Source organism: Carcharodon carcharias, chromosome 5 (genome assembly GCF_017639515.1).
Source record: "Carcharodon carcharias isolate sCarCar2 chromosome 5, sCarCar2.pri, whole genome shotgun sequence".
Lineage (NCBI taxonomy): Eukaryota > Metazoa > Chordata > Chondrichthyes > Lamniformes > Lamnidae > Carcharodon > Carcharodon carcharias.
This window is the reverse complement of record NC_054471.1, coordinates 61071086-61084327: the sequence shown is the minus strand read 5'-3', so window position 1 is coordinate 61084327 and position 13242 is coordinate 61071086. Positions and strand designations below refer to the sequence as shown.

General features: G+C 41.6%; 1 protein-coding gene across 1 annotated transcript in view; it reads left to right on the top strand.

Moving 5' to 3' along the window:
• LOC121277874 (pleckstrin homology domain interacting protein) overlaps window positions 1–13242 on the top strand; it is a 246095-nt gene that overhangs the window by 170166 nt on the left and 62687 nt on the right. The window contains exons 25-28 of the mRNA XM_041187625.1: window positions 2823–2930; window positions 4254–4378; window positions 5849–5931; window positions 9381–9492. Of these exons, the coding sequence (XP_041043559.1) occupies window positions 2823–2930; window positions 4254–4378; window positions 5849–5931; window positions 9381–9492 (428 nt within the window). The remainder of the gene's footprint in view (window positions 1–2822; window positions 2931–4253; window positions 4379–5848; window positions 5932–9380; window positions 9493–13242) is intronic.

The following is a 13242-nucleotide window of genomic DNA, read 5'->3' as shown; positions in this document are numbered from 1 at the left end:
TCCCTTACCTTCCTTGTTTAGTTTAAAGCCCTCCAATAACCCTCTACTATACCTAGCTCAAGTTGTTATATTCAAGTTGTCAATATGGCAGGTTACAAATGGGGTCAAAAACTATAATTGACTGGGAAGGAGGTGTGTACCCCTGAACACATTCCACTTTAACCGTTGGATGTAACCATTCTAGGCTGAATTTAATGCTGTTTGGAATTATCACTATTACAAGATAAGGTTTTAAAAATAGCCCCTTTCCCATATTCCTGTCTAAATTATTCTGAAATATCCCCTTAAATATCTGCCACTGTTTCTGTATTGATCTGTCCCCTAGCCTAGTATCCTGGTTCACTTCAGCTAGCTCAGCTTTCATGCCCACATAGTTGCCCTTATTTAAGTTTAAATTACCGTCTTAGACCCATTCTTTTCCCTTTCAAACTGGTTGTAAAATTCAGTCATATTGTGGGCGCTGCTACCTAGCAGTGCCTTTACTCTGAGGTCATTAATTAATCCTGTCCCATTACACAATACCAAGTCTAATATAACCTGCTCTCTGGTTGGTTCCAGAACCAAGGTCATCTCTAACTAATGCACCAATGCCATCCTTGATCAACAGTGCTACCCCTCCACCTTTACATAACTTCCTATTCTTCTTGATTGTCATTTACCCCACAATATTTAGGACCTAATCTTTGTCACCCTGCAGTCATGTCTCCGTAATTGTTGTCAGATCATATTTATTTACTTAAATGTGCACTAGCAATTCATTTCCTTTGTTATGAATGCTACGAATAATCAGATACAGGGCCTTTAGTTTTGTCTTTTGTTATCTTTGGAACATCTGGCCTTGACTGTTGGTGTATTCTTACATTTTTTTCTCTCTGTCCTTTGCTGCCAATCCATGACCTTCATTTCCGATATTACTATTTTGCTTTTCTGCCTTGATTTCTATCCCTTGATTTGCTACTTCGACCAAAGCTCAATCCCTCACCTTCCTTGTTTAGTTTAAAGCCCTCCAATAACCCTCTACTATCCCTAGCTCAAGTTGTTATATTCAAGTTGTCAATATGGCAGGTTACAAATGGGGTCAAAAACTATAATTGACTGGGAAGGAGGTGTGTACCCCTGAACACATTCCACTTTAACCGTTGGATGTAACCATTCTAGGCTGAATTTAATGCTGTTTGGAATTATCACTATTACAAGATAAGGTTTTAAAAATAGCCCCTTTCCCATATTCCTGTCTAAATTTGCCTTGAACCCATCCATGCTCCTGGTTTTAGAGAAATGATGATGGTGTAATTTGTGATCATCTCCATGGAACCTGTCATATTGATTCTTTTGAGTAACACAAGAAATGTTTCTCATTTACCACCACTTTCCAATGTTTCTCTGCTTAGGCCATTTAAGCACGAGGCCACGAAGGTGATGGTATAAATTGGAGTGTTCTCCTGCCCAATTGGGCATACCCATTTCCTGCTACAAATTGCAGGTGCTTAATCGCTGAAACCTGAGCTGGACTCTCTTTCTTGTATTTTGGACTAACAGACATTCCAATACAAACAAGATAGCTTCAGGGTGCCATCAGAAAACCGGGAAGGCATCAAGTATGAGTAAAATATAACTTTGGTTGCCAGTGAACATAGCCTAATAAAAATATGCAGAGGAATCCATTAACCATAAATATAGAAAGTTTAATAAAGTTCACAAAGGCTTCAAGAACAATTGAATCAAGAAGACTTGTTTTAGAGAAGTATTCTTGAAGTAAGCAATCAGGACTGCTTATGTGAACAGATTATTTTCAATGGTTTTGGGAATGAATACATCATCAGGTCTTAACTTATTTTGTCTACATCAAAGGTGCAGATATGTAAAGGAGCCTGGATTGCAACAGTTCTTCATGGAGCTCAAAATATGGAAGCAAAAACTGAAAGCTTCGCTCTTTGTCCAGTGTAAATTAATAGACTTGCAGTATAAAATTAAAGTTTGTTCCTTATATTCCACCAAGTGTATCGTGCTTACTCGAAGCATGCCGTTTGGAATCAGAGAAGGAAGAAAGGAGGTTGACTAGCAGTTAAATGTTAATAGTCCATGCCACACACTGCTCTTAATTTGGTACTAAATTGGCAATATTAATCAGAGAGGTCATAAGGATGGTATAGAGAAAGGGATTCTTGTGTTCATTTGATGTTGATCCACATTGCTTGGATAGGTTTTTTTTGTGTGCTGTGCTTGATTTAGTGTGACTTGATATTGCTCCTGCATGTCTTAACTGAGAAACTGTTCCATTCCATAGCACTAATATCTGTCATCCTGATGAATGCACAACTTCACCCCCACCAAAAAAATTAAACTATGCCAAGTCCCTACTGTACTAACCTTCCTGTTATATTGATTCCAAGATTCAAACTCTGTACTTCATGCAGATAACTCTGAATTATGCATGAGTGATTGCCTCTAATTTGATTTATAATATATGTGAAAGCATATTTTTTTCTGGTGCACGTGAAAAGAATGATTTTGTGCATTTTCATCCTTTTCATACATCTGTACTAAATATAGCATTGTTTTTCCATATTTATTTTCAGTAAATGAAGGGTTTAACATAGAGATAAATTCATATAATAGTCATGCTTGTAATATTGTATATCTCACCTGATAAATTGAGGAATTTTCATTGGTCATGGTTGGCATATTATTCATTGGCCCAGGAATTTTTCATTACCATCTGCGCTAAATCATTGTTTTGTAACATAATGTGATCATTTATTCTTGTGCACTGTTTTGGGAATAGCAAGCTTGGTACAATTTTTTTTATGTTTGAATTCTAGGTTTACTATTTTCGACAGGGTCACGAAGCCTATGTTGAAATGGCAAAGAAGCTAAAACTTTTTCGCATAAATACTAAAAAGCAGGCATGGCACAAGATGGATTTACGGGTAAAGTATCTTTCAAAACATGTCGGCAGTTTGTCTGAGATAATTTGCACAGGTAACATTTGTCAGAATAGTAGTTTAGTTTTTCTTAGAATCCTGGAAAAAGAGATTCTTTTGTGAAATGTCTTATGGTGGTAATTGTGTGTTGCTGTTCACTGTCCTGGCTGAGCATGCATGGTGACCTGCTATGTCAGGGTCCTTGAACAGCAACTTTTGCTATTGGGTCTGTGAGAATGGCTCATGTCTCACTGTCTCTCCAGTTTTATCCCCATGCTTCTTGTCTCCCAACCCCCCAACACAACAAAATTCGGAGGTACTTGGCCTCCCATAATTGCAAGGGACACTTTGAATATAAAATAAACTTATTTTGTTGTATCCCCAACCCATTCCTCTATGGCAGCTGTTTTTGTCTTGTGAAGAATGGACAGGACAGCTCAAGGAACACCATAAGGCTCAGAGAAACCCACCTCCCATTGATTTTATTAATATTTGTGAGATACTGAACCCAGTGTCTCGTGACAATGACGTAGCCAGAAGCTTTGCTAATACGAGGCAGAATCTTAAATTTTATCCAAGATTTACAAAAGTAGGCAGAAATTCAATGAATCACACTCTCTTTGCCTTTAAAGAGGAGAGGGCTAACGTCCATTGTCATCTGTCCTATTCATTGCCTTCATCAATTACATTTTTTGATAACATTGTTAGGGATGACCTGGGATTCCCTGGTCTCGGTAGTTCTTAAAGGGTTATAAATGATAATGCTAATTTCTGCAGATGTTGTGCTATTGGTGGGTTCAGCTGGGGATTTAAGGTCAAATTCAACAGACCCACCCCAAGGATTTCCCCTCCCGCCTCTAACAGGGTCACAACAAGTGCTGGGCAGCGGGTGAGGGTGAAAAGAGATTTAAGGACCGAGTGTGCGTGTCATACTGGGCAAACAGTTGCTCTACCTCTTTGGATTTCTTATTGGGCGTGACTTGGAGACTCCTAAACCTAGTAATGGGTTTTTGTCCATGCCAGATGCCAGACTGATGAAAAGAAAATCATTCTGTGTAATGAGCATTTTCTTTTTACTGGAAAGCTCTTAGAGGATGCAATGAAGAAAACACAGAACTCTGCCACTGGGTTGCTCTTTAAATGGTTGACTGCAAAGTCCTAAAAGGCTTACTTTTCTGTGATGGGTGGAAGAAAGTTACAGCGTCTCCCCAATGCTATCAGTGTAAACCTACTACTGCAATGGTCATGCTAAAACTATCTGCACTTACCCATGATGCAGACACAGCCACAGTTAAAGGTACAATATCAAATATATTTTCCTTTTGGCAGGAGCAAGAGCTAGTGAAAATAGTTGGGATCAAATATGAAGTGGGACCCCCATCTCTGTGCTGTCTCAAACTGGCTTTCATCGACCCAGACACCGGGAAACTGACAGGAGGCTCGTTTTCTATGAAGTAAGAGCTGTTTGTTTGTTTTCATAGAAACTAGTAATTAGACCACAATAAATGGGATTGCCACATGCCCAATGGGCAAGAGTGGGGTTTCACTGCCAGGAGACTGCTGCTGCAGACCCTTCGGGATGGTTCTTGGTATGAGGTAAATAGTAAGGGTGGAGGGGCGAGGTTGGCACTGGTCTGGAGGTGACCACCGTCACAGGAGATGGAGGGAAACCCAAGGCATGAGACCCAAGATATGCTTGTGCCAGCCAGAGGGCAGTCATACTCCACCTGGTCTGCAAGGAAACAAAAAAAAAAATAATTTTACTGGCTTTTCTGGTCTCTTTCTGATTCAACTCCTGCTTACCACCAGTATTCACTGGTATGACTAAAATTACACAGGACTGTCCCTTTCAGTAGTTAACGCCATGTCGGGGCCCAAATTGCACCACAGGTATACAACATTTATATTAATGAGACCCTTGCTTGCATTCACTGACATTGCTAAAAATCCAATAGTTAAAGTGGTGACAAGCAGAAGTGCATCGGGAAGGCAGTGCAACCTACCTGCCCTATTCCAGCTGGTTAGACAGAATAAAAACTGGAGTATATGAATTTAGTGCCAATTGGACAAACTTTCCAAATGGTGCAAGTCCCATTTTGATGGTAAGAAGCAATGGGCAAGGCAGAAATTGAAAATTTAAAACATGATCTTTGCTTCTGATAATTAAAAGAAATTTTAAATCATTATTTCCATCTTTTTATAAATGGATCACAAAATGGGGGTAGATTTTACATTGTTAAGTCAATGGAAATAGAAATTGGGAAAGATATGAAAGTGGGTCTCAAGTCGCCATCACCTATTTCACATTATCACACTAATCAAAGATTTACTGCAGTGTTCCTCAGTGCTGGAACCTAGTTCACTGCACTCATGGAGCAGGATTTCCCCCATGTCGGGGGCGAAGTTGAAGGGCAGGCGCGCTTCCAGTCTGCGCCCCCGATCGGGGATGCAACGCCATTTTACGTGGTGTCCGCATGGAAATGCTGCGCGCTCCCTGTGCGGGTGGGAGAGTGCTGAGCCCCTGTCTACCGGAAAATTTAAATGGGGTGGTGACGTCACTGTGCGTCATTTTACACGTCGGCAAGTGGGCCCCGCTCACTGATGGGAAAATCCTGCCCATGATGAAGTCAGTCATTACACAGTTATGATTAATCTATGATTAGATTGTTTCTACTTCTGCTTTCTCTGTATAATTTCTAAATGTCTCATTATATGTAGGTATTGGGCAAAATATTCAAAAATCTGTAATAATCTGCTGCCAGTTCTATATGTTTTCATACAGGTCATGTGTTTAAGACCTTATCCATCAGTATTTCTGCTATTTCAACCTGCTGTTTTGGGGGAAAAAGAGATTGAATGTTCTCTGTATTGTCTGTAAAGGATTTAGATTGATATTTTGTGTTCGTTTATTTTCCTGACTGTAGGTACCATGATATGCCAGATGTCATTGATTTTCTAGTGCTGCGACAGCAGTTTGATGAGACAAAATCTCGACGATGGAAGATTGGTATGTAAAGATGGATCAAATGAATATCCTTTGTTTCGGAGTGTTCTGGTTGGCATTGGTCATAAATTTCAAAGCTAGCAAGTAATTAGGAAAGCTAATAGAATGTTATTGTTTATTGCAAGGGGAACTGAATACAAGAGTAAGGAGGCTATGCTTCAGTTACCCAAAACATTGTTAAGAACACATCTGGAGTACTGTGCACAGTATTGTCCTCCTTATTTAAGGAAAGATGTAAATGCATTGGAAGCAGTTCAAAGAAGGTTTACTAGATTAATACCTGGAATGGGTGGGTTGTCTTATGAGGAAAGTCTGAACAGGCTAGGCTTGAGTTTAGAAGAATAAGCGGTGACTTGATTGAAACATATAAGATCCTGCGGGGACTTGACAGGGTGGATGTGAAAGGAATGTTTCCTTTTGTGGGAGAATCTAGAACTAGAGGCCTCTCCTTAAAAATAAGGGGTCACCTATTTAAGACAGATAAGAAAGAATTTGGATTTCTCTTCCTCAAAAGGTGGTTGAGGCAAAATCCTTGAATATGCTTGAGGCAGAAGTAGATAGATTCTTAATAAGCAAGGGGGTGAAAGGTTATTGGGGGTAGGCAGGAATGTGAAGTTGAGGTTAAAATTAGGTCAGCCATGACCTTACTGAAAAGTGGAGCAGGCTCGAGGGGCCGAGTGGCCTACTACTGTTCCTTGTTCGTGTTCATTATTTCTACAAAAATATTAGTAGGAATGTTATTAGGTGTCACCTAAAGTTAGTTAATAGGTACTACTTATAGCTATCTTGCAGAATTGTGATTGACTTTGTAACATTGAATAAAAAAATTTAATAAAAAAAATGTATGTGTTACATAGCAATTTAACAAAAAATAAATAGTGGCCCATCATTTAAACATGAACGTGGCATTGACAATACATCACAAATACTCCATCCAGACCTGTGCACAATGGGTCTGACTGTGTCCCATAAAATGAGGGCAGCCCACTTGTAAATTTTAGTGGTTTTCATGTTGCAGGTTTCAGTAAGCTTCCAGGGCTGCATTATTTAACAAAAAATAGCTATGAAGTCCTTCTGTTTGCGCATTCCACACTGTGCGCTTACAACACAGGGAGTATGGGCACTGGACCGAGGTCAATTAATGCCAAGGGGCACAAAGTAGTAGCATCGCAATTTTGTTTTCAGTTTCTGCAGCCGGAATTGGAGTGGGTGCCTTATTTAAATTGCTCTTAGGCCATAATTAAATAAAATATTACAGCCTGTGCATTGTATTCAAGTACTTTCTGCTTGTTGCCCACACTGGCATGCACTGAGCCTTGGGTGCTCAGTAAGGTTCTGATCTCAGTGACCAATATTGCAGGGTTGCCTACAATCAGTTTTTCCCCTATTTTATCTACTGTATTCATTCCAAAGTTCCCAGTAAATATGTATTGGGAATGTGATGGATGGTGCACTTGCATTACATAGTTCATTGTGCATTATGTGATAAAATGTCATCATTATAGAAAAAGTGTATATGACTCACTGTGAACATTACATTTGAATATTCATCATCCTTATAGTTAATATATATTTTAATAAAATATTTGCACAGGGACACCCACAGTTGGACATAAAATTATTGAAATTTAAGTAAGATCGTAGAGCCAAAAAGACTAGCCAAATTTTGTAAAATTGAACAAGTAAATATCTGAAAAGGGGGAATGTGTGGGGGAATGGCAGTACATGAGTGGAAGCTCCCTGAAGGCACAGAGCTGCTGTTTTTAAACATTAAAAATAAGCAATTGGAAAGTAGGGCCGGAATTTTTCCGTCGGCGAGTTGGGGCCGGGGCCTTAAGATTGGTGGGCAGGCCAGGAGCCCCAGCGGGCAATAGTAAAAACATGAAACCTCATCCACTGGCGGGATGAAGTTTCATAAAAACAAAAACACTTCGGATGCTGGAAATGTCCATTTTAAAAATCTTTAATAAACTCTATGTTATATTTATTAACATGTCCCATCTCATGGGGGACATGTTAATATTTTTTTTTTATTTTTCTATTTTTGACGTTTTTTAAACTGTCACCAATCTCCCTGAGACAACACTTTGTCACAGGGAGATGTGCATTCTTTCCTGTGCATGCGCGAAAGAGCACACCTTGACAGTTAGGGAATCCCTCCCTCCCTGTCACATGAGCAGGGACATGTTAAAGATGAGTATTAAAAGTTTTTATTTTGTTTTAAGTCACTGGTCAAAATGTCATCTCGCCTGTGCAAAAAGTGCAAAGGCTGCTTGGGGAAAATTAAATTAAAATTAATCAATGGGCTTAACCACCGGGCACGCAGCCAACCCTGTGCACGCCCGCCGACCGAAATATCACGCGAGTGCATGATGTCGAGACGCTCGCTCGACATCATCGCGCACTATTTTCCTCTCGTTTGGGTCAGGCTCACGCCTGCCCAACGAGGAGAGAATTCTGCCCATATAGTCATTATAGCAGAGAAGGCAGCTATTTGGCCTATCATATCCATGCTGGCTCAGCTTCCACTGAGCGTGCATGCACTGACTTCCGCATTCTCTCTCTCTCTCTCTCTCTCTCTCTCTCTCTCTCTCTCTCCCCCTCTCTCCCCCCCCGCCTCTCACCCCCCACTGGCATGCTGAGCATTTCAGCACACTATTCCCACTGGCTGGCCGTTAATTGGCCAGCAGGCATGAAATCGTGGTTAGGGCTCGATCGTGGGTGGCGATCGGTTTCGCAGCCACTCCCAGGCCCGCAGGCTGAGGTAAAAATCCTGCCCTGTGATTCTTTGGGGTGAGTTTTCCCCATGACAGGCGCATGCGCGCAAAAGAGTGCACAGATCTCCCTGAGGCAAAGTGCTGCCTCAGGGAGATCGGTGCTGATTTAAAACTTTGAATAAAGATTTGAAAAAAATTTCGTTGTCATGTCCCCTCATGTGACACTGTCACATGAGTTGAGACATGTCCATAACTTTTATTTTAACACACTCTGAAATTTTGAAATCCCTCATGAAACCTCATCCCGCCCGTGGATGAGGTTTTATGCTTTGTCAGAAGCCCGCCAGGGTTCCCGGTCTGCCCGCCAATGTTAAGGTTGGCCGGGCAGGTCCATTAATGGTTTCAGTTCATTTTTTAACAGCCTTAATAGGCCGCCAACCTGAGAATGTAAATGACGCGGTGTGACGTAGACACCCACGTCCGATGTCACTCCCGCGTCATTTTACGTGTCAGTGAGTGGGTCCCGCCCCCACTCACCGAACAGAAGATTCTGCCCTATGAGTGAGAAGTGGGGGTTCTTACAGGGGATTATGAAAATGTTCTTTACTTGGCACACTTGTTTGTTGAAATGTAATCTATTTAAGATTGCATTGTCAACTGTATTAAAATAATTACAAGGAGTGGCTTTCTATTCTGATATAGATACCAGTGTCCCTTTGTTCTACTACACTTTAGGTGATCGATTTCGGTCCGTGATTGATGATGCGTGGTGGTTTGGGACCATTGAAAGCCAGGAGCCCCTGCAACCAGACTATCCTGATAGTCTATTCCAGTGCTACAATGTCTGGTAAGATAAGCACTGACTGTATGTAAAATTAATCATAAATTAACTGACGTAAATGGTATAGTCATGAAGTCACTTAAATGAAAGGGAGGCCATTTAGCCCATCTACTGCTCTTCCTTGCATATAAATTTGCAGTCTCTCCACCTATCATCTAACTGCCTCTTAAATATTCCAAAGCTTTTGCCTCCACTACCTTACCAAAAAAGCATTTCAAGAATTAACTCACTGCTGATTCACATATTGGTAACAAATAGCATATGTTTAGGATTAGTACTAAAATATTCAGAGGGATTTTCAATCTTTCCATGTTAAAGATTATAGGATGTGGCAAACAGAGGTATCTATTGAAGCTGAATCAACTATTACACTCAAGAGAGAGCTAAGTAATTGGGGATTCCCACCATCAGATGTACAGTCTTTTGCATTGAGTTTGTATGTTCAGTTCCTGTTCAAGCTATTTCAAGACCATTTGCTGAGCATGTTCGCTTATACAAACTGAATTTCATCCTTTATAATTACACCCACTTGCAAATTTTGTGTAGGTCGTCAGCAGTTCTTAAGTCATCAGCCCTCCTCCCCCACACAATCTGCAAAGTCAACCAAATTGAATTGTCCTGAATCTACTTATTTTGTTAATTAAACATTATTGAGCCTGCCAATTGCTGGGACATTTGGTGTATCATCCACATGTGGTATCACTTTCCTAGTCGGTATCAACTACTGCTTGACCTCCAGTTGTTTCCTTATCCATGAGAAACATTTTCAGAAGTTGTTATTATCCACTTCCAGGCTTTATCAAGAATGTTTTACACTTTAGTAACAATCTTTTATGCCAAATCTTAATCAAAAGATTTCTGGGAAGACTAACTATGTGATATCATAGAACCTCTCATTGACAGCTTCCCTCAAAAAAGTCAGTGAAGTTTGCCAGATAAGATTTCCTGATATTTCATACCTCTCAACAAAAATATATTCCAATGTGAAAAGAAGACTCTATGAGGAGGATGAACCATACGTGGTTGACATGGTGTCAAATTGAAAGAAAATTCTGCAAAGATTAGTCGTAGACCAGAAGATTGGGAAAATTTTAGAAACCAGCAAAGCATAACTAAAAATAGAATAAAGAGGGAGAAGTTAGACCATGAGAATAAACTAGTAGGAAATATTAAAAAAACATTCAGCAAGAACTTCTACGGGTATATTAAAAAGAGAGTAGCTAAAATAAATGTTGGTCCTTAGAGGACGAGACTGGGGAATAAATAATAGGATACAAGGAAATGGCAGAGAGTTTGATCAAGTATTTTGTATCTGTCTTCATGATAGAAGACAGTAAAAGCATCCTAAGAATAGTAGAAAATCAAGGGGGAAAAGAATGGAGGAATTTAGACCAACCACTATCATGAAAGAGAAAATACTTGAATATTGCTGAAAAGAGACGTATTGCTGAGGTTTTGTGTCTTGCACTCATCAGGACAAACAAAGGAATGCCAAATTTCAAACGATCACAACAATTTACACGACAGCAATATTAAAGTCCTGTACGAACAAGAAAATGTACTAGGAAAAGCTCATGGGGCTGAAGGTTGACAAGTCCCCTAGACCTGATGGCTTGCATCCTAGGGTCTTAAAAGAAGCGGCTGCAGAGATAGTGGATGCATTGGTTGTAATCTTCCAAAATTCCCTTGATTCTGGAGAGGTTCCAGCGGATTAGAAAATGCAATATAATGCCCTACGTTCGCTCTCCTCCACCATCCCATCTCTCATTCTCTCTCACCTCCCTGTCTTTCACATTCGCTCTCTTCCACTTACCCAACTCTTTCCTGCTCTCCCACACCTCCCCATCTCACCCTCTCTGTCAACCCCCACCACCCAATCTCTCACCCTCCTCCACTTCCCCTACTCTCTCTTGCTCACCCCCACTTTGTCGTCTCTCTCACTATTTCCATCCCCAGCTTTCTCCCCCATCTCTCTCACTCTCCCCACTTCCCTCTCTCATTCTCTCCATCTCTGTCTCTGTCACCTCCCCATCTCTCACTCTTGCTCTCCCCCACCACCCCATTTCTCTCCCTTTCCCATCTCTCCATCTCTTACTTCCCCACCTCTCAGCCAGGATTTTCCCCGCGACGATTTGGGGGCGGGGGAGGGGCCCGCTCACCGAGGGGGAAATGACGCAGGATGATGTCGGGAGGAACCCCCCGATGTCATCCCGGTCCCTTTAAATATTCACGAAGGCTGATTTCGCTGTCCGCCTGCTGACCTGTCAGTGGCCAATTAAGGCCATTGACTGACTAATTAACCTTATTAAACACCCTGCCCGGCCAACCTTAAGGCTGGCGGGCAGGCCAGGAACCTCAGCAGGCTGCAGATTAATAATGAAACTTCATCCACTGGCGGGATGAACTTTCATGTCCGTTTTTTAAAAATTTAATAACATTCATGTGTTTATTATTAACATGTCCCATCTTGTGTGACATTGTCGCATGAGGGGGACGTGTTAATAATTTTAAAATATATTCATTTTTAGAGTTTACTTATCTCTCACAAATCTCCCCGAGACAGGACTTTGCCTCAGGGAGCAGTGCGCTCTTTCATGCACATGCGCGAAAAAGCGCACTTTGACAGATGGGGATTCCCTTCACCCCCCGCACAGGAAGTGCTATGCACTTCCTGTCGGGCAGGCCACTGGGTGGGCCTTAATTGGCCCGCCCACTCAAAATGGTGGTGGGCCCCGTTTCGGCGGTGGGATTTGGCTGCCTGCCCGCTGCCAAGCCGGTGGGGCCCGCCTGCCCGCCCGCCCATCGAAGTAAGAATTCTGCCCCTTGCTTCTTTCACACCCAATATTCCCCAGTTTTCTTGCTCTGTCGCCTCATTCCCACCGTTCCATTTTTCCTTCCCTTCCCTCAATCCTCTCTTCTTCACTCATCTCCTACCCTATCCATCCCCTTGCTCTCTGTTTCTCCATATCCCCAAACCTCTGCAATATCTTTGGGAAGGTACTTGATTTGTTCCTTAAAGTTGCCTTGTCACGATAACACATTGGACATCAAAAATTCACTGGAGAGAATTATAGACATGAGCTCACTTTCCAATGTGACACTTTAGAAGGATAAAATAGCTTTGGAGGGAGTGAGGAGCAGATTTCCCAGAGTGAGAACAGGGCTAGAATTGGGTGGATGTGGAGGTGTGCAGGTGCATAAATTTGTGCTGGCTTGCCAGCACCATCCCACCTCCCGGGCCGTTTTTCTGGAGGTGAGATTGAGATGAATGGGCCAATTCCACCCTCAAACAATGGTTGGATAATTAAGAAAGTTAACTGGCCAATGAAGGCCAATTTTCCACATGGCCTGGGTTCCCTCCCTGCCACAGCATCATGAAAGGTGTCACAGCAGTAGATAAGGGGACCAGCACTTAAGGCATTGTAAAAGTGCTGAGAGGGCACCTCAAAATGGAAGCAGTCTCTCTCTCTCTGTTACCTGAAATGGCAGGCTGCAGCCCCTTCCAAGCTGGAGGGCCTCCTATTGGCCTCCGCTATTTGGGGAGACTGGGATATGGGGGAATGATCTAAAATAATTAGATCCAGACCTTTCAGGAGTGACATTAGGAAACACTTTACACACAAGGTGCGCTAGAAGTTTGGAATTCTCTTCCGTAAATGGCAGTTGAAAATTTCAATGAAAATTCCAGATGAAAATTTTAAATCTGAGATTGATAAATTTTTGTTAACCAAAGGCGTTAATGGATATTGGGCAAAG